We start from the raw sequence: 26,264 nt of genomic DNA on the forward strand, positions 1-26,264 counted from the left end.
CTGCCCAGCCAGCTCCGGGGAGCTGCCCTGTTTTTCTGGCTGCCCCTCAGCCAGAGCACGTGGCACCCTGAGGCTCTCCAAAGTCCTAGAGAAGCTGTGGGGACAGGTTGCAGAGGTGATCAGGAGTCATCCTGAGACCACCGTTTTCTTCTCTTTGCTTTAATATCAGCCTCCACAGATGCACCTAAATTTGTGTTGGAGTGAAAAACGGCGCCTGTTTTTTGGGTTCACGAGGTTTCAGTTCAGCACAGTCTGCAGGTTATTTTCCACCGATTTTGGATGTTGTTTATCCAAAGAGTCATTATTTGATGCATCTGCCTCAATAGTGTGGACAAGATCCTCCTCTATTGTAACTTGCAACCCGTGGGGCTACTGGGTTCTTTTGCATTTTCTCAACTTGAGACACATCTGATGGCCGAGCCTGCGATGTTTCCTCCTGCTCATCCACACAAAGGTGCTGTCAGAGTAGTTGTGTGTGACAGCTAGGATGACAGAGGTGGCAGCCAGCCCTGCATGGCAGGTCTCCTGCTGCCTTCATGCTACCAGCTTGGGTGAAAGCCATTTGTACTGACTGGGTTTGTGCTGTCAACTCTTTGCCCTTTAGAACAATCCGGCAGCACCCATCAACTTTTTATTTAATGACAGCTTTTGTTCCCCCTCCTGTGCTTTTGGGAGCAGGTTACAGCTGCAGCTGTGAAAAGCTTGAAAGCAGGGTCAACCCTCAGGTATTTCACCTCTACCCTCCCCTAGCAATTAATGCTCCCACTGTGATGAGGGGTTTGGCACGACCTGGTACTTGTCTCCGGTTCTGGCCATGAAGAGCAAATGGTCAATACCACCTTGGGACTCCTTGCTGTGGGGGTCCACACTACTACAGGTCCTCAGGCTCTCCTGCCATCCTACAGAATGGGAAAATGCTCATTTATGGGTCTCCCTAAGGACTTGTGCTCCTACTTCTACCTCCTAGGCTTGACAGCTTTGAGCCTGTCCCCGCCCCCTGCCCTGAGTATGGGCCTGGGGAGAAGGGTTGTTCCCAACCCGGGGTGTGCCTGTGGGTTTCTTCTCAGCTTGCCTCTCATGTTCCTGACTGGGTTGAGCAGAAAACCCTGAAACTCAGGGAAGAAAGTACTTCTCCAAAAATGTGGTACCTCCACAGTGCCCCAAATCCCTGTGTGGCCTCGGGACAGCTCCAGCTCTGCCATGTGGTGGGGACTCCCTGGGACAACACAGACCAGCTCTCATGCAGTTTGGGATGCGTTGGGAATGCCTGTCCCCCTGTCCCAGCTTTCTTGGCCCAGGAGCTGAGAGGAAGCTGCTGGCAGGGGCCCCAAGCCCCCCTGCCCCAGCGAGCAGGCTGAACCTGGGCAGGATGCTGACTCTGGGCACTGGCTGCACCGGGGCTCCCTGTGCGAGGCTTGTAGAGGTCCTGGGCACTGGTGGCCAGGCTGCTATCGCAGGTACAGCAACATCCATAAAAAGGGTAAGGAGAAATGCTTCATTAGGTTCTGACTCACAGCTGACAGCCCCTGATCCCTCCCTCCGTCCTCGGGCTGGAGAAGTCTCCTCCTCACCCTTACCCTCCTGCCTGCTCTTCCTCCCACGGAAACCAAGGGGAAAGCGGTAAAAAAAAAATATCTTCAGCGACTCCCGCCTCCAGGCTGTGGGCTCTCTCGGCTGCTGGGTTCTCCTTCCCTGCTTTTTTCTTGGATGCAGCTCGATGGTAATCTGAACGAAGCAACATGAGGCTGCGAGACTTTCTCCTCACTTTGCTGCTCCCGGCCGGCTTCCTGGGGGGGGGGTCATACGCTCAGCAGCGTGTGAGCCCAATCTCCACACGAGTCTCAAGTGCAGAAGGTAAGCCTGGGATGCTTTCCAGGGTGGTTTTTCTTCATGGGATCAGCACAGAAGCCTGACTGCTGTTCCCCTCCCGGGTGGATGCCTCCGCTGCTGAAGACACTGCAGATCTGTGGGGACGTTTTGGCTTGCTGAGGAGAGCAGCGTAGGATTAAAGAGGATCTGCAGGATGTACCCACTTTTCATGGTTTTTGTCTCTCTTTCCTTGGCTCTGTCTGATCAGGATTTACCAGTAGCACTGGGATGCAGGAGAGGGGGATAACAGCTGATACCAGTTCAGCTTTCTGAACTATTTAGGGTTTGACCCTGGCTGTTAAGGAATGGTTTTGTTATTGCTCTTTCCTAAAATTATATTTTTGACAGGATGTGTCAGAAAATTGGTGGTTTCTCATAGCATGAATTGCTAAAATGTCTTGGTTTAATTTTTTTAAGTGGTTCTTGCAGCTGCATGTTGTTTTTTATAATAAGTAGTATAGGACTTGCAAAGATATCCCTTGAATGGAAATGTGGAAGACAGTATAGGAAAGTGTTAAATGCCACCAACCGATGTTTTCTGAAAATGTAATCTTGCTTACCCTCAATGCCAAGGGAGTTAGGATGTCAAAGCTTTCCCCTAAGTCCTGATTCTGGGAGGCTGCTTGGAGGAAAACTTTGTGGGCAGCACGGGAAGCCTGGGATGGGGAGGCGATGCAGCAGGACTGCTGGCCAATTCCTGCCTCTCCACTTCTTTCCAGACTGCCCTGTGGACCTGTTCTTTGTCCTGGACACCTCGGAGAGCGTCGCCCTGAGGGTGAAGCCCTTTGGGGACCTGGTTACCCAAGTGAAAGATTTCACCAACCGGTTCATTGATAAGCTGACCAATAGGTACATCTCCCGGGGTTTATCTGGGCTGCTTTAGGAATGGAGCTGACTGGGATGCTGAGATCACCCTGCATGTCTTTCCACAGAGGGAGAGGAGGAAAGCAGGAATGCTGGGGAGGGAGATGGGAGCCTCTCCTCCCTCTCCCAGTCCTCAGCTGCCCTCTTTTTGCTCTCTGTGCTGAGGGCAGCAGTGTGGCTTGAGCAGGGCTGCCTGCACCCAGCCTCAGGAAAGAAAGGAATTCTTGGAGTGGCAGACATGGCATCCCAACCCCACCACCTCTGGCTGGCTATGTGGTTATTCTGCAGTGCCAGAGTAATGCTGATGCTGTGCTCAGGCCCAGAACAACCCGGGTGCTTGGGTGGCAGCAGAGCACCTCTGGTGTTTAAACCCAGCAGTCAAGAGCACCCCACAGAGCAAATCCTCCTTTGCAACTGGTGTACCCCACAACACCCAGCTTTGGGTGCCCATTATCCACCCCATTGCCCAGCCCTTTATCTGCCACCTCCTCACCTACCTCCGCAGCCACCAACCCTTGTCTGACCATGGCTTTCCCAAGGGGGGTCATGCAGAGATGCCCAAGAGCAACAAAGCTCTCAGATCCCAGAGGGGATGATGCTGGGCTTACCTGCTGGCAGGAGATCCAGGGATGCACAGGAGCACCACAAGTCCTGGGAGCACATGGGTCTTCCTGAGCTCCTCGGGACAGCAGGAGATGTGTGCTGGTGCCCAGAGGGGCACCATGGGGATGTTCCAGTGCTGCACCAGATGGAGGGGCAGTGTCCCATCTCAGGATGGGTAGGAAAGGATTATCAGGTCATCAGCTCATCTGCCCATTTCCCAGGCAGGAGAGCTACATCACAAGGCTTTGAGTGACCAGGAGCCCTGTGCTTGGGAACAACCTGCCAGGCCTCCCTCAATGCAGCATCACTCTCCCCTAAGCAAGGCTCTGGTCTCAGTCCAGAGGCAACTGGCAGCAGTGGGATGGAGGGAACAATGGACAAGGTTCAAGTGGCATTGGGAAAGGTGTCCTGCTGGGCAGAGAGAAGATGAGCTTGAGGAAGTAGGGGAGATGTGCAGCACCACCCCTTTGGGATTGGTCCCCACATCCTGAAAAAAAAAAATCACATCCCTTTAGGATTGATTTCTGGGGCATTGACCAAAGCACAGGTGGTGCCTCTGTCCCAGGGAGTCACAGGTGTTGGATGTGCTAGTGCACAGGGCAGGGCTTCAACACATACACTCATCCTTCTCTGAATCACATCATCCTTCAGAGGGAGGCATCCCTCTCTGGTTTGAATGCATCTAGCAGTGGAAAACCTCTGTGTGGGGTGTTTCAGTGGTTACCTGCCTTGCACTCACACACCTGGCTGTCTGGGTCAGCATCTCCTGCTCAGCTGCAACCACTGCAGCCTGGCACCTCTTCCAGAAGCCTCTCTGCCAACCTGTTTGATCCTTGCAGATGCCCACCAGGTGCCTCGCTTTGCCCTTCCACCCGCTGGACAAGCTCCCCTGGTCCCTTGCTGTGCTTTGCATGGCAAGCACGTCCCTGCCTTGCAGGAAAGCAGGGAGCCCTGGCAAATCCCTGTTTCGCAGAGTGCTTTCATGTTCCATGGTGGTGCAAGTGAAGTAGAGGTGTCGGTGGGTCTGGACGAAGGTGCTGGAACACGTGTCCTGGTGTGCCCGCACAGGTACTACCGCTGCGACCGCAACCTGGTGTGGAACGCGGGGGCTCTGCACTACAGCGATGAGGTCGTGCTCATCAAGAGCCTCACCCCGATGCCCAGCGGCCAGAGCGAGCTGAAGAACCGCGTCTCGGCTGTGAACTACATCGGGAAGGGCACCTACACCGACTGCGCCATAAAGCGGGGCATCGAGGAGCTGCTCATCAGGTGAGGCAGTGGGGCAGAGAGGGGCGTGCTGCTGGCATGGCTGTGGAGAGTGCAAGCTGGGAGCTCCTGGGTTAGGACATGCCTGTGCATTGTGTAGAGCTGTCCTCAGGTTGGGAAAAGAGGTCACCTGGGCATGGAATGGGCAGAGGGGTGGCAGCGTTCTGGCTTTGCCCTGACCCCAGGATGGGGCGCTGCCTGGGGTGAGTGCCCTGAGGTGCCCAAACCACTCCTCCCCAGCGAAATCCTTGCAGTGTTAAATCCCACGTTTAAACCCTTTCAGTGGTTCCCATCACAAGGAGAATAAATACCTGATTGTGGTGACTGATGGACATCCCTTGGAAGGCTACAAGGAGCCCTGTGGAGGCCTGGATGATGCTGCCAATGAAGCCAAACATTTGGGGATCAAAGTGTTCTCTGTTGCCATCTCTCCCAATCACCTGGTAGGGACCACGTGGCAGGGAGTGCTCCCTGCAGGGGTCCCAAGCGGGACCATGAGACCCCGAGTGGGGTAAAGGAGGCTCTGAGGGGCACTCTGAAGGGAGAGTGAGGGTTCCCAGGATGATCTCTGGGGACTGACCCTGCACAGGTGCCCACAGGTCTCATTCTTCCCTCCCCACCCCGACCTTAGGACCAGCGGCTCAACATCATCGCCACAGACCACGCCTACCGCCGCAACTTCACCGCCACCAGCCTGAAGCCAACCCGGGAGCTTGATGTGGAGGAAACCATCAACACCATCATCAACATGATTGTGAGCACTGCCCACCTCCTCCCCACACCCATCCCCTGCCCAGGCTCACCTGTCTCTCTCAAACACCCTCTCTTTGCTTTCCTGTCTTGCAGAAACTTAACACAGAGCAATCGGTGAGTGTCCCCCTGCACCTGAGCCTGTCCTCCGTGGGTCACCCACGGCCAAGGGGAGCTCAGTGGCACAACCCTGCCCTGAGGCAACTCCTGCCAGCCAGGGGAGCCCCCTCGAACAAGCTGCAGTCTGACCCTGCTGCTTCCCCCTGCTCTAATGCTGTTTTCTCCTTCCCTCTGGGCAGTGCTGCTCCTTTGAGTGCCAGGTGAGTCAGACTTCTGAGACCCCTGTTCCCTTCCCTCGCGTCCCTGTGGTCCCAGGCTGTGCCTCTGTGGCTGGTCTAACCCATACCTCTCTCCTGCAGCCTCCTCAAGGGCCCCCTGGACCACCTGGTGACCCAGGCCATGAGGTGAGGGACTGGTTGTGGCTGTGCTGTGGGACCTGGGCAGTGGGATGGGCTTACTGGGGATGCTCACAGACTTAGAATCATTATCAAAGAGTCATTAAGATTGGAAAAGACCTCTAAGATCACCTTTGGGGCATGGATCCTCAGCATCCCACCACTGCCCGCAGAGAAGTGGATGAGGACCTACACTGACTTCCCATGTGACCAGCATCATCTGGTCCCCATATCCTTGGAGCATTGCTACTTCCATCCTCCCTGCTCTCCTTTCAACAGGTCGTTGTTCTATTCCTGGGGGTGATGAGCTAACTGTATTTCTGTCCTGTATTGCAGGGAGAAAGAGGCAAGCCAGGTCTTCCTGGCCAGAAAGGAGAAGCTGGAAGCCCAGTAAGTGAAGGACCAGCCCTGGTGACTCTGCACAGGGGCTATTTTTTGGTTGCTTGTGGCCAGACCTCTCAGGCACATCCTCACCAGCATCACCCTGTTTCCACGGGGTAGTCATGGTGTGCAGTGGGGTGGCTCCTCCTCTTGCTACAAGGCTTCCTTGTTCCTCACCCAAAATAGCCGTCCCTCCTGGAGGACACGTCTCTGACTCATGTATGCCAGCCCAGGGCTGGACTCTGGGCTCCCTCCTGCATCCTCTGACACAACAAGCACAGCAGTGTTACAGGGAAACCTTTGGTAAATAATAACCTAAAAGCATGAGGGTACTATTTCCCTTCTCCTCCCTTTTTTTTTTTTCCTTACCGGGCACACTTTATTTTTGGGAGGCACATTTCTCCCGCACATGTGAGTGTGCAGTTATCCACCTTGTGCATCCCCAGCTTGGAAACCCCATGCCGTGCATTTTTCCTTCCCAAGGGTTTTCTGCCCTTCTCTTTCATCCCAAATGATGTGTCCCCAAGTGCTCAGTTTTCCTCACCCCTAGGAAGGGCTGGAGATGGTGGAGGTGAAGGCAGGTCCCCTTGGCCCTCCACAATGATCCCATGCTCCCAGACCAGGAAAACGAGGAGCAAGAGTTATGGGAGAGCCTCCTGTGGGACAGTGGTGGCGGGGCATGAGCCCCACATCAAGAGTCTGGGGGGACACTATCCCATGGTGGTGTAACACTATGTTTGTGTCCCCTAGGGCAAACCAGGGGACATGGGACCTGTTGGCTACCAAGGAATGAAGGTATGTGGGGCTGCAGGGTCACAGCCATGGTTCCTCTGTGGGCCACGGGCTTTGAGCTGCAAGTATTCTCACTCTCCCATTTCCCTCTCTCCTTTCCTCTCTAGGGTGACAAAGGAAGCCGAGGAGAAAAGGTGAGCACAGCAGGGATGTTTGGGGGAGATCACTGTGTCCCCCAGCTTGGTTATCCTGGGCTACCTCTGCAGCTGGATTGTGTTGGAGTCTGGTATGTGCCCATGATTCCATGCCTCCTGCAAGCACTGCCTGAGCCAGGAGCAGGGTCCAGTGGGATCTAGTGGTATGCAGAGGCATGGTGAGTGCCTGCATCCTGGGACTGAGCTGGTGTGGGGACTGCAGCATGGTGGGGGGATGAATCTGCTCGGCATGGGGGTCTGACATCTCTCTTCTTCCCTTTGCAGGGCTCAAGAGGAGCCAAAGGAGCCAAGGTCAGCCTCTGCTTTTGCACCATTTATTCTCTCTGGTTGATGCCTGGAAGGAGAAGCATCTTTGGGAATCTCTTCATGATCCTTATTTTCTGTTTCAGGGTGAGAAAGGCAGGCGTGGAATCGATGGCATCGATGGCATGAAGGTAAATCTCTGCTCCGGGGCACTTTGCTAGGCCTGAGGACCCTGGCTTTTGTCCCTTCAAAACCATTGTGGGATCCAAGAATGAAGCTGGTGGGGCAGCAGAGCTCCCTTCCTGCAGAGCCATCCAGCTGCCAGCCAGAGACAGGGCTGGGATGTCCTTTCCAGGGGTCTGGAATGATGAATGGGGTCTTCCCATGGGTGCCACTCATTGGAGACCCCTGCTGTGTCTGCCTGACAGGGTGAAGCTGGATACCCTGGATTACCTGGATGCAAAGGCTCACCTGGATTCGACGTACGTACCCTTTGGGTGCCCCTTGCATGCAAATGAGCAGGTCTTCCATGATGGTGTGTGGAAATGGGGAGCCCCCCAAGACAGGGAGCTGTGGGAGGGAGTTTCTTGGACACATGGAATGCTGGGATACCACACATGACACCCTGGGGATGTCCCCAGGGCAGTCTGCCTTGTCCTTGCCTGGAAACTGTCCCCCATTGCGTGGGGCTGCCTGGGATGCTACTCTGGAAAACATTATTCTGACATTGTATTTCTACAGTTTTGCTGCTTTTTCCGTGCTCCCAGGATGACACATTCATGGTGGCACCAGTGTCACTATGGTCCAACCACAGAAGGCCAACAGCCACCTTTTCTGCCCTTTTCCTCTGAGCTTCAAAAGTGTTTCAGCAATGTGGGCTCAGTGTTGCTTGTGTGGCTCCATGGTGTCACGTCCCTCCTGTCCATCCCAGTAGGGAGTTGTGCGCTGGGCTGCTGGGATGCTCAGTCCATGCCCAGTTTCCTACAGATAGTGTTACCCGCCTGGGTTTCAGTGATGCTGCCTTTAACTTCAACAGGGAGCTCAAGGCCCACCTGGACCGAAGGGAGATCCTGGTGCTTATGGACCTAAGGGAGGAAAGGTGAGTTGCACTGCCCAGCCTCATGCAGGAAGGTGCTGACACCCCTCTTCTGCAAGACAGAGAGGTGGCAATTCGTTGCACTACTTGGGGCAAGCCTATCACAGAATCAGAGTGGTTTGGGTGGAAAGGGACCTTAAAGCCCACCTCATTCTACTCATGGGCAGGGACACCTTCCACTAGACCAGGTTGCTCCATGCCCCATCCAACCTGGCCTCTACTCTAGAGGATGCCCTCCTTAACCCCCAGTGTGCCCAAGGTTAGTGGGTGCCCACAAGCCTGGAATGAGCATCCCTGAGACATTGGGGGGTTGCTGTGAAAAAGTTGGCTTTCGCTAGGAGTGGAGTAGGGTGGGATCTGCTGAGGATGGGGAGAGACCACAGCCCTGAAAGAGGCTCAGGGTGCACCGGGGCTCCTGATAATCCCTGTGCTCTGGGAGCCAAGATCCACCACTGGGTGCTGAATGCAATCTTGATGGTACCTTGTGTCCTTATGAAGGGGGAGCCTGGGAATGACGGAAAACCTGGCCGACAGGGGATTCCCGGCAGCCCTGGAGAGAAGGTGGGTGAAGAAGTGCCTGTGTGTGAACATCCCCTGCCCTCTGTGGGAGGGAGAGTTCCCCTGCTTCAGCCTGGGCTTTGAAGCAGAGCTTGCCCAAAGCTCTGCAAACATGAAGGGTTTTGATCCAAAACTTAACTTCTCATTTGCACCTCTGTGCCTTGCTCATGCAGGGTGCTAGAGGGAACCAAGGTGAGCCTGGACCAGTAGGAGAGACTGGTGATGAGGTGAGTCCTCTGCCTGTGATGCCCCTGTGCATGATTGCTGGCCATCCCCACTGCCTGACCACCCCTCTTGTTTCTCCACAGGGTGCTCCAGGTGCAGATGGTCCTCCAGGAGAACGGGTAAGCGAGGGCACCTCTGCCAGGCACCCCACCAGGGCATGGGCAGGGGCTGGTACCCTCTAGAAGAGGAGGAGGGGGGCTGGGGCTGAGCCCAGTCAGAGGTGGGCAGTGAGGGAGGGCTTTGCTCCTGCTGGGAGCAGGTCCTGATTCTGTGATCCCACCGTCTCTTTGCAGGGCAGCAATGGAGAAAGAGGAGCACCAGGCTCGCCGGGTGACCGCGGGCTGAGAGGAGAGCCGGTAACTACACCCCCAGGGCAGCTTTCAGAATCTGCTTGCAAACAGGGGAACGCTTGGAAGCCAGGCGCTGGAAATAGGTGCCCAGGGGCTAACTCCACCAGCCTGTGGGCCAGCAGGCAAGCTCAGTGCCTTTTCTGCCAGTTCGGGAGGGACCTGTCTTTGTCCCCCAGCAATTGCCCCTTTACACTAACAGCTAATCACCAAATAGCCAAAATCCAGGGAAGAGTTTGCCCAGCAAGCCAAGAGCAGGTGAACAGTGGCCAGTTCCTTCCTCACAGCTGGAAAAACAGCTGATGGAGAGAAAAGAGACAAGGTGTCCTCCTCCAGGTGCTCAGGGGCTGGGAAGGAGGGCACAGGTACCATCAGCAGCAGGGCAGAGTGAGTGGGTGCGGCTGGAACGGGAGCGGGGGCGGGCTCTTCCCTCCCCTTTTGGGTGGGAGTCACTGGGAAAGTATTTTTCCTGCCTGCCAGGGGTGAGTCAGCGAGGGTGAGTGTGGGAGAGACAGGCAAGAGCCATCAGCGGGCCAGGATAAACATGTGGCAAGCGACAGACATGCCACACGCCACAGGGAGGGACGAGGGGTGCTGCTGTGCAGAGTGGGGGTGGTGGGACCCAGGGCACCCCGCAGCAGCATCCGGTATTCCCACTGCTGGGCAATCACCCTTGCACCACTCATTCCCTGTCCCTGCAGTGAGGGCAGTGAGGACCCACCGCCAGCTTTGAGGGGGGGCAGAGTTTGCCTTGGGGAGGGAGCAGCTCTGGCAGGGGGCTTCTGGCAGCCTCCTCCTTCCTGTTTATTGCTTGGGGAGCATCAGTGCTGCCACACGGGGTGTGCGGGGCAGATGTGCGCGGGACATGAAGGCACGCCAGTGTCCTGGAGTTAAATTGTTCAGCAGATGATGGGCTGCTTCCTTCCAAGTTTTAGTCCAAGCACGAGGCTGTGTAACCTCGCCAGAAACGTCTTGGGGCCTTTTGGAAGTTGTGTTTTGTATTTGCTGTTTGCCTTATCCATCTGGAAGCTTCTAGGTTGCAAACAACAGCTTTAGGTCACCAAGCTTTCAACTGCTTCCCTCAAAGTTCACTCTCCTCTGTCTCCCCGACTTGCTCACTCCTGGCCATGAGTCTGGATGAGGAAGGTGCCACAGAGTCAGCCTGGGTCTGACAGACACGCTGACCTTTTGGGATGCAGCTCTGCTGGGCCAGTGGAAGGCTGTTGAGTGAAAGTGAAACTGAGCCCAGTACTGTGGTATTTCCTTCTGTTGGAATGGGTGAGGTGCAAAAACACTGAAAGTCAGGTTTTCTGGGCTCTCCTGGGCTGTCAGTTTTCTGCAAGTAGCCCTAGCCTGGCTCAGGGTGCTAAGTGTTAGCAAAGGAGAGGGGAGAACATTGGTAATGAGAGGTGAGGGTGTCCCTCTTTATCTGCTGGCTCGTTCCCTTAGGAATCACCTTGGCTCCCCAGGTATGGCAGGATGGAGGAAGAGGGGGTGGAGGAAGGATGCTGCTATCCTGGAGGCTCCTCTCCATGCAGATTGCCTAGGGCAGGAGCTGCTCTAGAGGAGCAGCCGTGGTTGCAGAGTGTGGCTGCTTTGAGTCCAGGGCCAGGTCTGTGTATCTGCAGAAGGCTTGGAAGGTGAATCTCTCCAAACATTTACTTTTCTGGCACAAAATGGGCTGAAACATTTCACCTAGAGGAAAGCTTCAGAAGGTCTTCCTCTTAGGGCTATCTTCTTGGGTTCAAGGTGGCTGCACTAGCCTGTCTTTATCTCCACACATCTCTGATAGTTTCCTACTCAGCTCCTGAATCTGTCTCAAAACCCTCTCTGTTTGGATGGCTGTAATTCCATCCAGCTATTGGTGCTGCTCCCCATTGCACACAGATCCCTTTGTACCCTACATCTGTCCCTCTTTTTGTTTCTTATGCCCTCTCTCTGTGTTTTCAGGGAGAGCCTGGACCACCTGGTGACCAAGGGCGAGAAGGACCCCTCGGACCACCTGGTGACCAGGTAAGAGCTTGTACTAACCTTCTGGCTCCCAGATGGAAGTGGTTTGGACAGTGGGGAGTGGGGTAGGGTGTTTAACTAATGCCACAGCATCTTGGGTTGACTTCTCAGCATCTTCCAGACCAGGAAGCAAAGCTGTTGAAGAGGGGCAGGAATTTCTACAAGAACCCAGGATATGAACAGGGCTGAAAAAATGGAGACTTGGTTGCTGGGCTGTGGGCAGAGCAACCTCCACAGCATTTCCCAATTCCATGGAAACAGATGTCAACACATATGACAGAATTGGAAACTGGCAAGTGCAAGCTGCAGCACCGCACAAAATGTTCAGGCCTGGGGCCAGAAGCTGCTCACCTCAGTCAGGGGAGTCAATGACACATCTTGTGTTGGTGAGGATATCCTGACGTGGCCCCAGCGGTGTCCCTGACACCCTTGGCATCTGCAGAGACAACCAAAGCCAGCATTCCTCAAGCCTGCTTGCTGCAAGATGTGGCCCTCCTGCTCTGGGGACTGCTTGTCCTCAAGGAACAGATCTCAGACTTCATGGGCTTTCTGGAGAGCAGAGTTGGCTACCTCCAGCCTGAGGAAGGCTTCTGTCCCCTGCACAGTTAAAGGCTTTTGCTTCCTAAAGGTGTACCTGGGTGATAACTTTGGGTCTGGAGGTATTGCTGGGTCAATCCTCCATGTCAGTAGCACAGGTTGTAATGTCTCACAGGGTCTTTGCACCTGAGCAAGCATGCTTTGACATCACCCTTGGAGGGGCTCTGTGCGACAACTCCCCTTCTACCCATACCATCGGAGTTCTGATGGATCCAAAGACACAGAGATGTATTGAGATAACATTCCCACACTGGTGGAGCAGGACTTCTACTGGATGTGAAGCATGGAGACCAGTGTGCAGACAAAAATGAGACAGCTTTTGAACTCCTTTATGGTCAGCCAAGTGTTGAAGAGCCCTTGGAGGAGATCCGGAGTACAGGACAGGCATGAAGGGGTGGCTGTTGCATTCACATTATCCCCAGCATGGGTGACCCCCACAGCAGACCTGCTCCATGCCACAGCCTGGGGAGACGCTGTGCTTGTGCCAGGGTTGTGCTTGCCTGGAGCTGGGCTTCCCTTGAGCCTATCTCATGCTAGTGAGGAGCACCAAATCCACACAGGAGGATTGTCCAGCTCCTACTGTCCTGATATTGTTCAAATGTCCTATTGTCCAGATCCTGTAGCGGAGCTGAGCTCCTGCCACAGCCAAAGAGCATCTGGCAGCATCCAGCTTGCTGGGCATTGCTGAGGTGTCATTTTGAGGGGTGGCCCTGCGGGAAAGGCAGCTCTTTGGATGTGTGTGTATTGGATCTGTGCTGCAGATAACGCTGGCAAAGGAGGCTAAAGCTGGAGCTGCTCTCCATGTGGTAGAAGGCTCATTCCAGGTTCAAGGCAGGAGAAAGACCATGCAGAAGACAGAAAGTTGGTGCAAGTATGGTGGGGAGCCAGGCAGGGATAGATCCTTCTTCCAGATAGCCTTCACTGTTGGGGAGAAAGAGGAGAAAGAACCATCTCCCTGCTGTCTCTGAGCCTGTGGGACACCAGTTTTCCCTCTCCACCACTGAACTTGAGTCAAACCCCTGTCAGAGAGAGAGAAGCATTACAAAAGCAGCTCAAATGCCTTCCCAGACCAGCGGCTGCCTCAGTGCCTCCACCACTCCAGGGAGATTTGAAAAGTAGTTGCAAAGTGAGGATGATTTTTCCATAAGCTGAGGAAGAATGTTTGGGTTTTTTTTCCAAATTAAAAATAAATGCATAATTGGGCTTGGGTAAGAGTAGGACTTTGGCAAACAGAAATATTTTTCAAGCCGTGTTATCTGCAAGCTCTGGATCTTGGAGTGTATTTCTCTTGGCAAGGGGAAAGGACTCCCGCTAACCTGTGACTCCCTTTCATCCTGTTTCTATCCAAGGGAAGCTAAAGGCCAGCATACTCTTTCCCTGATCCTCATGGACAGGTTTGGTGGCCCTTCTCTCTTCCTGGCCATGGTGCCCATCCCTCCTGTGGTTCTTGTCGCACCCAGAAAAGTAGTGGACAAAGATTTCCTCACCCAAAATCCTGCATCATCATGAACTCCTCCAGGGCCATGAGAGATTTGTGCTGTGTGCTGCTACAGTGAGGACATGTATGGCCAGTGCGAGCCAAGGGTACAGCGGCTCCAGCCTTGGCTGGTGTGAGGGATCACAAGTTCCTGTCCCTCCTTCCAAGATTTCTCTCTTCTGGGCTTTTGGGCAGAAATAAGGTCACATGCCTTAGAGCAGTTCAGTACTCTGCTCTGTGCAATATTAAGTCTTCTGCACCTTTTCTTGGAAGAAGGGCGTGTACGGCGTATGTGGATGTTTGGCACCAGCTCTCTGCCTGCCTCTGTGCTCTCCATTATCTGGGGGGCCAGCTGTGAACCCAGCTCCATGTGAAATGCTGCCTCACTTGAACATTTGGACCAATGGGGCAAGAGCATCCCTACCCAGTAAATGTCCACCATCATTACCAACCTCCCAGAAAGCAAACCCCACAGAGGGCTGTCAGCACCGAGCAGAAGGTGGAGGAACTCCCTTGGACATCTGTGGAGCTCTTGGAGAAAAGAACCCTCCTCCTGCCTCCTCTTGTCTCTTGCTGTCTCTGGTCAGCCCTGCAGCTGATGGAGCAAGTGCCCACTGCCCAGATGGGATGTGGTATAGTGACAGCTTTGGTCCCTTCCAGCACCAGCTGCCAGAGCTCTGCAACCTCCTGAGGATGGAAACTCCCTGGAGCCAGAAAAGGGCCTCTGCCAGCTTGGCTGTGCCCCAGATGTGTCTGAGCCTCCAGACATGGGGAGGCTTGTGTCACCTTCAGGATGATGTGCTTGCACCAAGGACTGACCTCTGCCCCAGGGGCACCTCTGTCACAGCCACTGTGCAACCCAGCTGTGCTTTGATGCTGGAAAGCACCAGCCCTTCCTCCCCAGTCTTCTTCCCACCAGGTCATCTGTTACTGGGGCAACCTGTGGAGGAGAGGGATAGCTCTGGGAGCCTCAGCCACCACTGAAAGCATATGATGTTCAGCCCAGACCTGCAGTGTCACACCTTGCCCCAGAAAGCTTCTTGGTTCAGTTCGTGCTCAGCAGAGATCTGCTTTCAACAGGGTTTTGCAGAGAAAATGGCATAAGGAAGCATGGGGAGGCAGGAGGGCACAGGGAGAGCCAGGCACAGCTCCTGAAGCATCTCCCCCCTAGCATTAACCCCTGTCAGTGGGTCCTTCCTTGGGCTGGCTGAGTTGGAGGTGACTCACTGGTGGATGCAAGGCACAAGGCGGGCACACATTATGAAATGAAGGGACCAGCTGCTTCAGTGCAGGAGCAGCACCAAGAGAAAAGCCCTGCTGAGTGAACTCTTCGTGTTTCCCTAGGGTGAACCTGGACCCCCAGGACCCAAAGGCTACAGGGGAGATGACGGCCCCCGTGGCAACGAGGTCAGTGCTTCTTCATCACCACATCTTCCGGGGGGAGGGGATGAAGGGACTACCAGGAGATGCTGTCCCTGAGGGCTTTCCCCATATCCCTTGGATACTGGTAACCTACTGTAGGTACAAACTGCAGTGTTCCTGGCAGACACATTGAGGCATTTCCCACGGGTCCTTAAGGCCATGACTGGCTTTCCCCCCACTTCCCATAGGTCATTTCTTGGAGAGGGTATGGCCACACCATAAGCCATGTGGCTTCCCGTCACAGATGCTGGGAAAGATGCCCTCTGGGAGCAGCCACCTCAATCTCCCAGCAGGTTTGATCCCCAGGGCAGGGAGCAAACTGAATCCCAAGCCCAGATGATGGCTTTCGTAGAAATCATAGAACAGTTTGGGTTGGAAGGCACCTTAAAGTTCATCTCATTCCAGAGATGGGCAGGGACAGCTTCCACTAGCCCAAGTTGCTCCAAGCCCTGTCCAAGCTGGCCTTGGATACTTCCAGGGATGGGGCAGCCACAGCTTCTCTGGGGAATCTGTGCCAGGGCCTCACCACTCTCTGAGTAAAGAACTTCTTCATAACATCTAATCTAAATCTTCACATTGTTCTTGCATAATCTATGTGGGCTCATGTTGGTAGCTGGTTACCTCAGCTGGTTACCTCATCATCTTCCCAGCTGAAATTATGTGCAATGTATGACTGTTTCTTGTGCTCCCTCCAGGGCCCAAAGGGATCACCTGGAGCACCTGGGCTGCCTGGAGAACCTGGTCTGATGGGAGAAAGGGTGAGTGGTGCTGCTGTGGAGATACCCTGTTTGAGGAGAGCAGGATCCTGCTGCCATGCTATCTGAGGGGTCTGCTTTTCTTTATCTCCCCTATGTCTCTCTTCCTTTCCAGGGAGAGGATGGCCCTCCTGGGAATGGCACAATTGGATTCATAGGTGCCCCAGTAAGTTTTTTGTGTTGCCTTGAAACTGTAAAACCATTATTTGTCCTTGTCCAACCTAACGTGCTTCCTTTTTTTCATCCCCAGGGGCAACCAGGAGACAGAGGTGACCCTGGCATTAATGTAAGTGTGCTCCTTCCTCATACACCCAGAATTTACCCTTGGTTAGGCACTTAGAGCTTCTCCATCAGCTGCATGGTAGAATGGGCTTCCTGAAGCAGCTTGCTCCTCCAAGGCCCTCTTTTCCTTCTGCCCGCCTCTTCCTACAGTGGATGCTTCTGGTGGAAGTGTCCTGCCTTAGTAGTGACACCCAAGGGCAGCAGCCTGGGCTGGATGCTCTGATGCAGTCCTAGAGCCAGAATTTGGGGTTGGGAGTGCCAGCCAGGGGGAGCTGGACGATGCTCTGATGGGGACATGACTTAGTGATGGACTTGGCAGTGCTGGTTTAACGGTTGGACTCGATCTTAGTGTCCATGCTAAATGATTCCATCATTCTATAGCAGGGAAAACTGCCTAAGAAGCTCTCTCTCCTTCAAGAGCACTGAAATTTGGTGCTAGGGACACCTTACACTGCTCTCCACCCCCTCCCAAGCCAGCTCTCACAAGGTCACCACATGCCAGCACCAACTTCACCACGCTAACCACAGCCATCCATGCAGGAGTCTTCTCTGTATTGTTTTTCAGGGAACAAAAGGCTATGTTGGACTTAAAGGTGATGAAGGAGAAGCTGGAGATCCTGGCAACGATGTGAGTATTCTGTGTAATGGTGAATCCTCTTTCCCTGTGAGCACAGTGCAGGAGCTTTGGGCTGGATCTCTTACACTGATGGGTCAGAGCCCATCAGACTTTGTAAATCTTCACACTTTGCTGCTGAGCAGTGTCTGAGGGATGGCAAGGGGAGCTCTCTCCAGGTGTTCATTTTGCGTCCTAGAGGTGACAAACCTCCAGATTTGTTAGGCTGAGGTCGGCATCACCTCTGCAAGACTTTGTAAGCTTCCAGGTAGCACTGATGGTTGCACCTGTGCTGCACCACTGTCCCATGGAGGGAGATTTTCCCAGTGTCCATCCTGACCCTTCCAAGTCCTGGTTTGGTTGGGTACAACAACCTCAGATAACATTTCTGTGGTGAAACAGGGCTCATCAGGCACTGGAGGTGAAGGTGCTGCCCCCTGACACACGCAGATTTGTGGGGTTTGTTTTTGCTTTCATTCCAGAACCCAAACCCTGGCCCCAGGGGCATCAAAGGAGCGAAGGGCTACAGGGGACCCGAAGGTCTCCCGGTAAGTAAGGACCCTGGCAGGATTTGCACTGACAGCATCCATCCATCCATCCATCCATCCCCTGGGTGCTCTGGGGGCAACACCAAGCCATGACACACGCACTGTGTGTGTGCTTGCTGCCTTCCCACCTCAGTGTGCCTGGCACACGTGGAAGTGGGTCTCCACCTCTATGCAGCACCAGGGCATCATGCAAACAAGCTGATGTACCTGATCCAAGCCCAGTGCAAGGACCAGCAACTGGGAAGCCAAAAGGCTTTTCCCAGCTCTGCATTGCTTATCAAGGTATCAGCAGACTACGCCGCTGATAGGACATGACTGCTCTTGTAACTCCTCTCTCCTGTGCTTCTGTTTGACAGGGACCACCAGGACCTGTGGGGCCTCCAGGACCAGATGTGAGTGGGACAGGACTGGGGTGCTGCTTGCTGGCCTGGTCTGTGCTCCCCCTGGCTCCTGGGAGGGGGGACACTGCTGTGGGAACCTCCTGCTCCTGGGCTCAGTGGTGGCTGTCCCCCATTACTGTCCCAGCAAGTCTCACTGGCCAGGTTTTCTTCATGCCAGTCCATCACTAGCCAGGCCCCACTTGCACAGCACTCATTTCCAGATCAAGACTTTTTTTTGGGCACACAGAGCAGCAGCAGGGGTGGTGGGTAGAAAGGAAACTGCCTTTGTTATTAATCAAACATTTCTTTTCCTCTGTTTTCAGGAATGTGAAATCTTGGACATCATCATGAAGATGTGCTGTGAGTATCCCTGTACCTCTCCTCCCACCCTGCTTGGCGCCTTGCGAAGTGGGAAATATCAGTGGCAGCTGATATTTCACTGGCCCCTGCAGCAAGATGGACCATCCCCAGGCAGGGGAGTGCCTCCCATGGGCACCGCTCCCCTTCCATGAAGCACGATTAAGTCCCCTTGACCCAGGGATCTCCAACTCCACCTCTGGAGTAGCTCATACAGCTGTGTCTCACTTGTACATGCTGTAGACTGGCTCTGTACAAGAAAAATATGAGCAAAGTTGTGTAAAATCCTTGAGTGGCCCATTTTACCTTGGGTTTTTGTTTGTTTGTTTGTTTTTAATATATCAGGGTCTAATTTTCTCCCCTGGGAAAGGGAGGTCTCTTTTGGGGTGTCCTGCCATGGGGAGAAGCAGCACACATGTGCTGCAGAGGGTTTCTGGCCAATGGCCAGTAATGAAATGCTGGAAGGACACAGGGTACTTGGGGAACCGAGTTTGAGCTCTGTGCTCTGGTGACTTACTCAATCCCTTCAGGATTAGCTTTCATTTTTATTTAAATAACACACGAGCATGTGCAGAAACAGCTGTGCTGCGTGCGGTGCTCCAGGGCAGGGCCTCCCAGCCTGAAGCAGGCAGGATATCTGGGTGTTTCAAATGGGAGGGAAACCTCCAGGAGCTTGGATTGGGCCAGGCCAGTTGGCTCTGGGTTTGCAGAAGCACAAACCTGCAGTCTGGATTAATGTGTGAAAACCCCCTTTGTCAAGCATTTTAACGTTCTCTTTTTCTCTCCCTTCTCCTCTAGCTTGCTGTGGTGAGTGTTACTTGGCAAAGTCGCTCTGCAAACATTTGCTAGTCCTTCTCCTTGCTTGCACCCCTCCCTTTCCCTGCTCCTTGCCCTCTGCTGTGGAAGGGAGGACCCCACAAGGGAGGACCAGGCATGAGCCAGGCAGGGGAGGGCAGTAAGCAATCCCTGAGGGTGCCACATGGATTCAGAGGCTGATGTGGCTGAGTTGTACAACTGGAAAACTGTTGTCAAGGTGCCCTGTGCCAGCAGGGTGGATTTTCTCCACCCTTTTTGCAGTTGGGATGTCTGCTCAGAGCATACTGTGGATCCAGCTCTGCCCTCTTCCTTCCAAATCCTGTGTTGGTCAGCAGAGGAATGCGCTGGGTTTTTTTCCCTGCTGCTGTCCCAATAAGTTGAGTTTACAGTCCAAAAGCTTGAAGGAAAAGCTAAGGGCACATGATGTCCTGCAGCTATGGGAAATAGGGGAGCAAGCTGAGTCAGCCTCCTCCAGCCCACCAGTGTCACCTCTGTCCTCCTGGGCCGGGTGAATGGAAGAAGTGAGAAGGCTTATGAGGAAATGGGTTGTGGAATAATTACCAGGTGGTTTAAGGGTACTCACAGCCTGGAAATGCCATATGTATTATAAGGGAGCAAATGCAAATAGAAAAATTCATAAACTGCCTCCCAAGACTGCTATGCAGCTATTTTGCTGCACTATTTTACCCCGGGCTTTGCAGGTGGGTAGGGCCTGGGCAGGCTGATTCCTTTGGGGGTGCCTCCCTTCAAAACATGTCCCTCCACTCCTGTGCCTTGCTGCAGAGTGCACCTGTGGTCCCGTCGACCTCCTCTTTGTGTTGGACAGCTCGGAGAGCATTGGCCTGCAGAACTTCCAGATTGCCAAGGACTTCATCATCAAAGTCATCGACCGCCTGAGCAAGGACGAGCGGGTCAAGGTGAGATTTGCGCCAAGTGCTGCAATACGCTTGTGTGCACCCACATTTTCATGCTGCAAGCAAGAAAATGGGGTGATGCCTCCACTCCAGAAAGCCTCCATGAGGCTTGGCTTCAAGCTGGGGGTGGGTCTTGATTCCTCCCAAATTCATAAAGTGATGGAGATTGGACAGCAGTTTGTTGTCCCAAAATATAGACATCTCACTCTTCCTGGGCAAAGGGACTCTGCCTGCTGTGGCTGGGAACAATTTGTCTATGTCCCAGAGCAGATGGCTCATCAAGCATTCAATCAGCTTGATTAGTCTCTGATCAATCAGTGTCTCAGTCTCTTCCCTGTCCCAATGAGCATTCCAGGTATCTGGAGTAGATGTGTGTTGGAAGTCTCTGATGTCTAGCCCCCTAGGCACCCTTGTTTGCCCCCCACACTTGGGTTTAGGTTACCAGTTAAGCACATTACTTAAAAATTACCTTTGCAGTCCAAAACCAGCAATGCCATCCCCTGTAGTGAGTCTTTCAGTCTGAAAAGGGACACACAATTGCTTGCTCTCCTAACTCTTCTCTGGTAACCTGCTGTGTATGGAAATTTCATTTACCTCAGTGATTTTGAAGGGGTATTTGGGATTCAGAGTTTCCCTGAGGTATAACCCGCCACATCTAAAACACACAGTCTGTAAAGACACCATGACTTGCTGCTGAACACTTGTGTGGGCATACATGGGATTTCTGGATGGCAAAAAGGAGAAAGGCTGGAGCTGGGCAGTAAAACCACTAGGTTGGAAGAAAAACAGAAGTTTTGAAAACAGACCTTCTCATAGAACCATAGAATCTCCTGAGTTGGAAGAGACCCACAAGGATCATCAAGTCCAACTCCTAACTGCACATAGGGCAACCCCAAGAATCTTGCCATGTGCCTGAGAGTCCAATGGCTTATGTTGAGACCACTGAGCCAAGAGACCTAAATTTGGGTCTTGTTTCACTGACTGTCTCACCAAATTGGTCCCCATGTGCATCCACTCCTATTGGGGTTCTGTCTTCCTGGAACAAAGCAGAGGAGAAGCATCAGAGCCTGGCATGAAGGCAGTTAGGACAATTAGCAGGATTCTGAGCCTCAGGGATCCCCTGAGGTATCAGACCCTTACTGGCTTCTGTTTTGTCCAACAGTTTGAACCCGGGGAGTCCCGTGTGGGCGTTGTGCAGTACAGCCATGACAACACGCAGGAGCTGGTGGCCATGGGGGATGCCAACATAGACAACATCGGGGCGCTCAAACAGTGAGTCTGTGGGGTCTTGGCACATCACACAGGGGTCTGATCCAGGGACACCTCCCATCCCTCACCTGCAGGCCAGCAGCTCTTGCAACTGCAATGGTACTAAATCTCCTTTAGTGGAAGGTAGTGGTTGATGGCATCGTAGGAGCTCCTGAGGCCAAGGAGCTTGCCAGTTTTCCACCCGAACCTCCACGCAGGGTGTTACCTTGGTGGCAAGCTTGTCAGAGATATTGTGTTCTGTCCCCTCCAGTGCCCACGGCTTGCAGGCTTACTTGTGTCTGTCCTTACAGGGCGGTCAAGAACCTGAACTGGATAGCTGGGGGGACCTACACCGGAGAAGCCCTGCAGTTCACCAAGGACAACCTGCTGCGGAGATTCACCTCTGACAAGCGCGTCGCCATCGTCATCACAGACGGACGCTCTGACACGCTGCGGGACCCCACCCCACTCAACTCCCTGTGCGATGTCACCCCGGTAAGGGCACAGGGCACCTGCCACACAGCAACTGTGCATCATAGCAAAGGCTCTCCAGGCATCTCCCTGTCTTGGCTACCCCAGGATAGGGTGGGGGGCACAGCTGTCGCTATAAGCACTCTCACAAAGTGACAGGCATTTGCAGTTGCAAATGCATCAGATGATGAGTGCATCCAGTGATGGACTCTTAACTTCCCTGCAGGTGGTTTCCCTTGGGATAGGTGACATTTTCCGGAACCCTCCAAATCCAGATCACCTGAATGACATTGCTTGTTTAAGCAGACCAACCAGGCCAGGACTGTCCATTCAAAGGGACAATTATGCTGAGCTCCTGGATGACACCTTCCTGCAGAACATCACCTCATATGTCTGCCAAGGTGGGTGAAAGGTGGTGGCTGGAGGCAATGAGGAAGGCAGTGAGGCTTACCTCAGCCAAGGGGTGAGGGATGCAGGATGCCCTGCCTTGCATTCCCTCCGTCATGCTCTTGATCAGGTGTTGAGGGAAGAAAACAGAGATCAAATTTAGTTAAAGAGGGGACAGGGATATCTCGTGTCTCAGAACACTTTGCAGTCAGGTCCACGTCCTCACCTGCTGCAGGACTTCTCTGTCCACAGCACTTTTTAAGCACATTTATAGCCTTTGCTCAGGGTCTTGCACAAGTGACCAAGGTGAGTGTCTGTCCCTCCTGTGGCTGGTTTGAACAAGTGGTTTTCATGGATGAGTTGGTGACACTAATCTCTCTAATTTTCTTAACAGAGAAGAAATGTCCTGACTACACCTGCCCAAGTGAGTACTGACTCCTCATGCCGCACTGAAAGGTTGTGGGTGCTGTGGTGGGGGAAGTAGGAGTTTATGGGGATGCATGGCTTGGACACCTCTTGCAATGAGGAGGCTCCTGGTGTGGAAGTGAGCAAAATCTGTCAGACACTCTCAGGGTCTCTCACGCGCATGCCAGCCCAAAGCACCTGGGGGAAAGCCTAGATGATTGCTTCTCTGACACCTCAAACCTAGAGAGGAGGCTGCGACAGATTGTAACCCTCCCAGGCTTTAGTGGATGCAGGTAATGAGGTCAGTTGGGAGAATGAGGAAAAATCATGGCAGGGATATTGGAGAAAGCTGCTTGAAAAGTGAGTACAGGGAGGATTTTAATGGAGTACACCTCCAAATCAGAAGCGTTTACAGTCCTCAGACTTTCCATGGAAAGAAGTGAGGCGAAGGAGATGAAGTGGTTCCCCAGACATGCAAGGAGAGCCACTGCATTTAAACAAGAGTCACTAGATTATCTAAGCCAAACAAACACCTGGGAATGCAGCCTGTCCTAAACCAAATAAAAGAAGGAATGAAAGGGTAAAAGGACAAGTGTAGGACAGCACTGGGGTAGGGGAAACAAAGCTAGCAAGGGTAGGGATTTCCCGAGTCTGACAAGGCAGGAAGCCTATGAGACAGCCAGTGACCTCATCGGCTTTCCGTGGAAGAGGCAGGAGGAGAAGCGCAGCGTAACAAGCCCTGGACATTTCCCCTTGCAGTCACCTTCACCAGTCCAGCAGACATCACACTGCTGGTGGACAGCTCCACCAGCGTGGGAAGCAAGAACTTTGAGACCACCAAGAAGTTCGTGAAGCGGCTGGCGGAGCGGTTCCTGGAGGCTGGCAAGCCCGCCGATGACTCCGTGCGCGTCTCAGTGGTGCAGTACAGCAGCAGCAACCAGCAGAGAGTGGAAGCTCAGTTCCAGCACAACTACACGGTCATTGCCAAAGCCATTGACAACATGGAGTTCATGAATGACGCCACAGACGTCAATGCTGCTCTGCAGTACATCACGCTGATGTACCAGCGGTCCGCCCGTGCCGGGGCCAAGAAGAGGGTGCTGGTGTTTTCTGACGGACACTCCCAAGGGATCACCGCGAGTGCCATTGAGAGAGCTGTGCAGGAAGCCCAGCGGGCTGGCATTGAGATCTATGTGCTGGCAGTGGGCAGCCAAGCCAACGAGCCCAACATCCGTGTCCTGGTCACGGGGAAGAGCGCAGATTACGACGTGGTCTATGGGGAGCGCCACCTCTTCCGTGTGCCCGACTATACCTCTCTGCTGCGTGGCGTCTTCTACCAAACTGTCTCCAGGAAGATAGCTGTTGACTGAGCATATGGGTGGGTTTCTGCCAAGGCCATAGCGTCTTCTGTCTTGCCTAAAAAAGGAAAACCAAAAAAACCCAAAACAAAACAATACAAAAAAAATTTAACAGTGTTTTTGACCAATGTGAAGAATTTGCATCTATGCAGATAACCATAATGCCACAGCCTGGCTCTACATAGTCCCCTTCCTTCTCCCCCTGCTTCATCACCTTCTCTGTTAGCCTCAAACTTCCCTCACTGCCCATGACTGCCCTCCCTCCCCAGAAGTACACCTAGCAATAAGCCATCAGAAAACAAATACCAACCTCATCCCACTGTGTCAAGAAAGAACCAAGATGAGGAATTTGTACCACTAAGAACTAGCCTGGTCTCTTGAGGCTTATTATGCTCTTTTCATATACTTTTTTTTTAATTGTTTTAATTTCCTTCTCTGTTTCATACATCAGTTGAGCCATTGCCCATCTCACAATGATCCTAACCTAATGCTGTGCTTCAAGTGAATTATTCACACTTAGCAAGCCTTGAGAGGGGATTGTTGTCACAGCTGGCAAGTTTGGTTCGTATCTCCCATGCCTGGGGTGGAGGGAGGGCTGGACTGCATTACCCAAGCTGTGTGGAAGCATCTCTGGCCTCCAGTGCCATGGGACGGGACACTGACTTCCCAGGGCTGGAGTAGAGGTGGGTGGTGGAGCATTCCTTGGCACTGACACTCCTATTCAGGGCAGGGAGCCTGGGCACCGACCAAAGGAAAGATGGGCAGCAGCCATTGGGGAGGGGGAAACCCCAAAAGAAGCTACATAACTGCACAGAACTGATCTCATGGTTCTACAGTGAAACCAGGAACCTCATGAATAACCTGATGACTTCTGTAATGGTTCAAGTTCCATTCTGGAAAATCTCTCTGAGCCCAGTTAGTGGGATTTTTTTTAAATTTTTTTTTTCCCCCCAAAAGATCCAAGCTGACTGACTCCCAGCGAGCATTCAGAGAGTACTGTTTCTATAGGACCACCTACGAGTTAGGCACCTGGACCTTAGGGAAACCCACTAACTGTACTATATATTGAATTAAGGCCTCATCCTCAGCCCAGCAAAGTTAAGGGAAAGGCTGCCATCATCTCCCAGGGTCTTTGACTCACACCCTACAGATATACTGACAAAGGTGCTATCACTTATGTGGGTGATGTGGGCCCTTGGTGTTTACACAGTTGTTTCTAGGACCACACTTAAGATGTGGTTTGGCTGGGTGAGATTTTGTTTCAGTGCTTCCATTGGTGCTCTTGCTATGAATTCATGCACTTCCAAGAAATCAACAGTGATTGCCAGGTATCAGCACCCCAAACTCTTCACTTTGTATCCAAACCCCCATTGTACAAGTTAGTTTTATTTTATACCTGTGTTTTACTAAAATTGTCCACTGGGAAAATTTGTCAAATAAATTGTTTCCCACAGTCTCATTGGAAGTTTGTCTGACTTGAATTTCAAGGGCTCCAAATGTTAAAAAAAATTACTTGGTAAAATAGAGGTTGCTGGGATCTGGCAGGACTCCAGCAAAATTTCTCACAGAAAATTGAGGGGTAGAAGCAAAGAGATCGATTGGTTTTGCATCATGTCTGGCTGTTATTGAATACCACGGGTTTGAAATGTACTGTGAATCCTCTTCCCCTATTAAATAGTGCATAAAAATTTATGAGAAGAGCACTGAGCTCTCAGAGAATGGGAAATGCTTGCCCAGCTTCTGTTTGCCTTCTGGTTGCAAAAAACCCCAAACCCTACACAGCTGCATTTGCTTTTCTCTTATGTGCAGCATCTCTCCTTAATACCTCATTTCCCTGGGCAGGTAAGGATGCTGCTCTGGAAACAGGGCTAGTGCTGGACGTATCTTTAGGAATAGTTGTGCTTTTGGAAGAATTTGTGATGGGAAAGCTAGAAGATCATTTTCTCTTAGGAAGCCTGCAAAGTGCCTTCTCAGGAGGGTTGGATTATTTTTTTTTGCCCCTTCTGCAGTCCAGAGGGGGTTGCAGAGAGAGCTGTGTTATCTCTCCCTCTGGAGACAGATAACCCTAACAGACATCAACAGAGGCCTTGGGAAGGCAGCGGAGAAACAGAGAGGATACTAAAGGCCCCAGAGAGGGCAGGAACATGCCTTTTTCTCCCTGGGACCTGGTGCTTAAATAGCACTGTCAGGTATGTGTTTCTCATGTTCTAAACAAGCTTTTGAATTCTTTCCACTTCCTTGGCCTTTCTGGGGATACCTGCATATCTTACTTCACAGTATCAGACATCTCATCCAGCTTTGCCAAGCTCAGCGCTCCCCAAATGTTGGTTTCACATCCTAAGACAACTCTGAAAGGTCTTTGGGGAAGCTCCCAGACCACACCTGTATGTGCCAGGGGCTTACTGGAGCCTTTCCCTGGGGATTCACACGGAGTCACTTGTTGCCCAGACAGTGGGGACATTCAACAGGAAAATGGTGTCCTGTTTCTGTAACAGGGAGGCACTGCCTTGCTCCTGCCTTGTCTCATGTCCTTCTCTTAGTCATGCTGTCTCCTGGATGTCTCAGCTGAGATGCTTGTTGGGCTCCCTGCAGCGTTGGGGACACCTCACTCACAGCTGGA

At 52.9% G+C, this 26,264-nt stretch overlaps 1 protein-coding gene across 1 annotated transcript; it reads left to right on the forward strand.

Moving 5' to 3' along the window:
• The first annotated feature begins 1,606 nt into the window (after positions 1 to 1,606).
• On the forward strand, positions 1,607 to 25,103 carry COL6A1 (collagen type VI alpha 1 chain). Its single transcript, XM_051787169.1, has 34 exons — positions 1,607 to 1,854; positions 2,589 to 2,718; positions 4,405 to 4,605; positions 4,886 to 5,045; positions 5,234 to 5,356; positions 5,449 to 5,469; positions 5,652 to 5,672; positions 5,772 to 5,816; positions 6,144 to 6,197; positions 6,939 to 6,983; positions 7,088 to 7,114; positions 7,400 to 7,426; positions 7,525 to 7,569; positions 7,807 to 7,860; positions 8,415 to 8,477; positions 8,973 to 9,035; positions 9,206 to 9,259; positions 9,341 to 9,376; positions 9,551 to 9,613; positions 11,555 to 11,617; positions 15,033 to 15,095; positions 15,806 to 15,868; positions 15,981 to 16,031; positions 16,116 to 16,151; positions 16,713 to 16,775; positions 17,243 to 17,308; positions 17,665 to 17,700; positions 18,012 to 18,064; positions 19,652 to 19,778; positions 20,938 to 21,047; positions 21,335 to 21,518; positions 21,721 to 21,895; positions 22,276 to 22,305; positions 23,046 to 25,103. Exons 1-34 carry the CDS (start codon positions 1,740 to 1,742, stop codon positions 23,654 to 23,656), a joined length of 3,078 nt encoding a protein of 1,025 aa, XP_051643129.1. The 5' UTR covers positions 1,607 to 1,739; the 3' UTR covers positions 23,657 to 25,103.
• Positions 25,104 to 26,264: the final 1,161 nt, after the last annotated feature.

This window comes from Manacus candei, unplaced genomic scaffold (genome assembly GCF_025592945.1).
Source record: "Manacus candei isolate 608988 ecotype Guabito, Panama unplaced genomic scaffold, ASM2559294v1 h1tg000023l, whole genome shotgun sequence".
NCBI classification, from domain to species: domain Eukaryota; kingdom Metazoa; phylum Chordata; class Aves; order Passeriformes; family Pipridae; genus Manacus; species Manacus candei.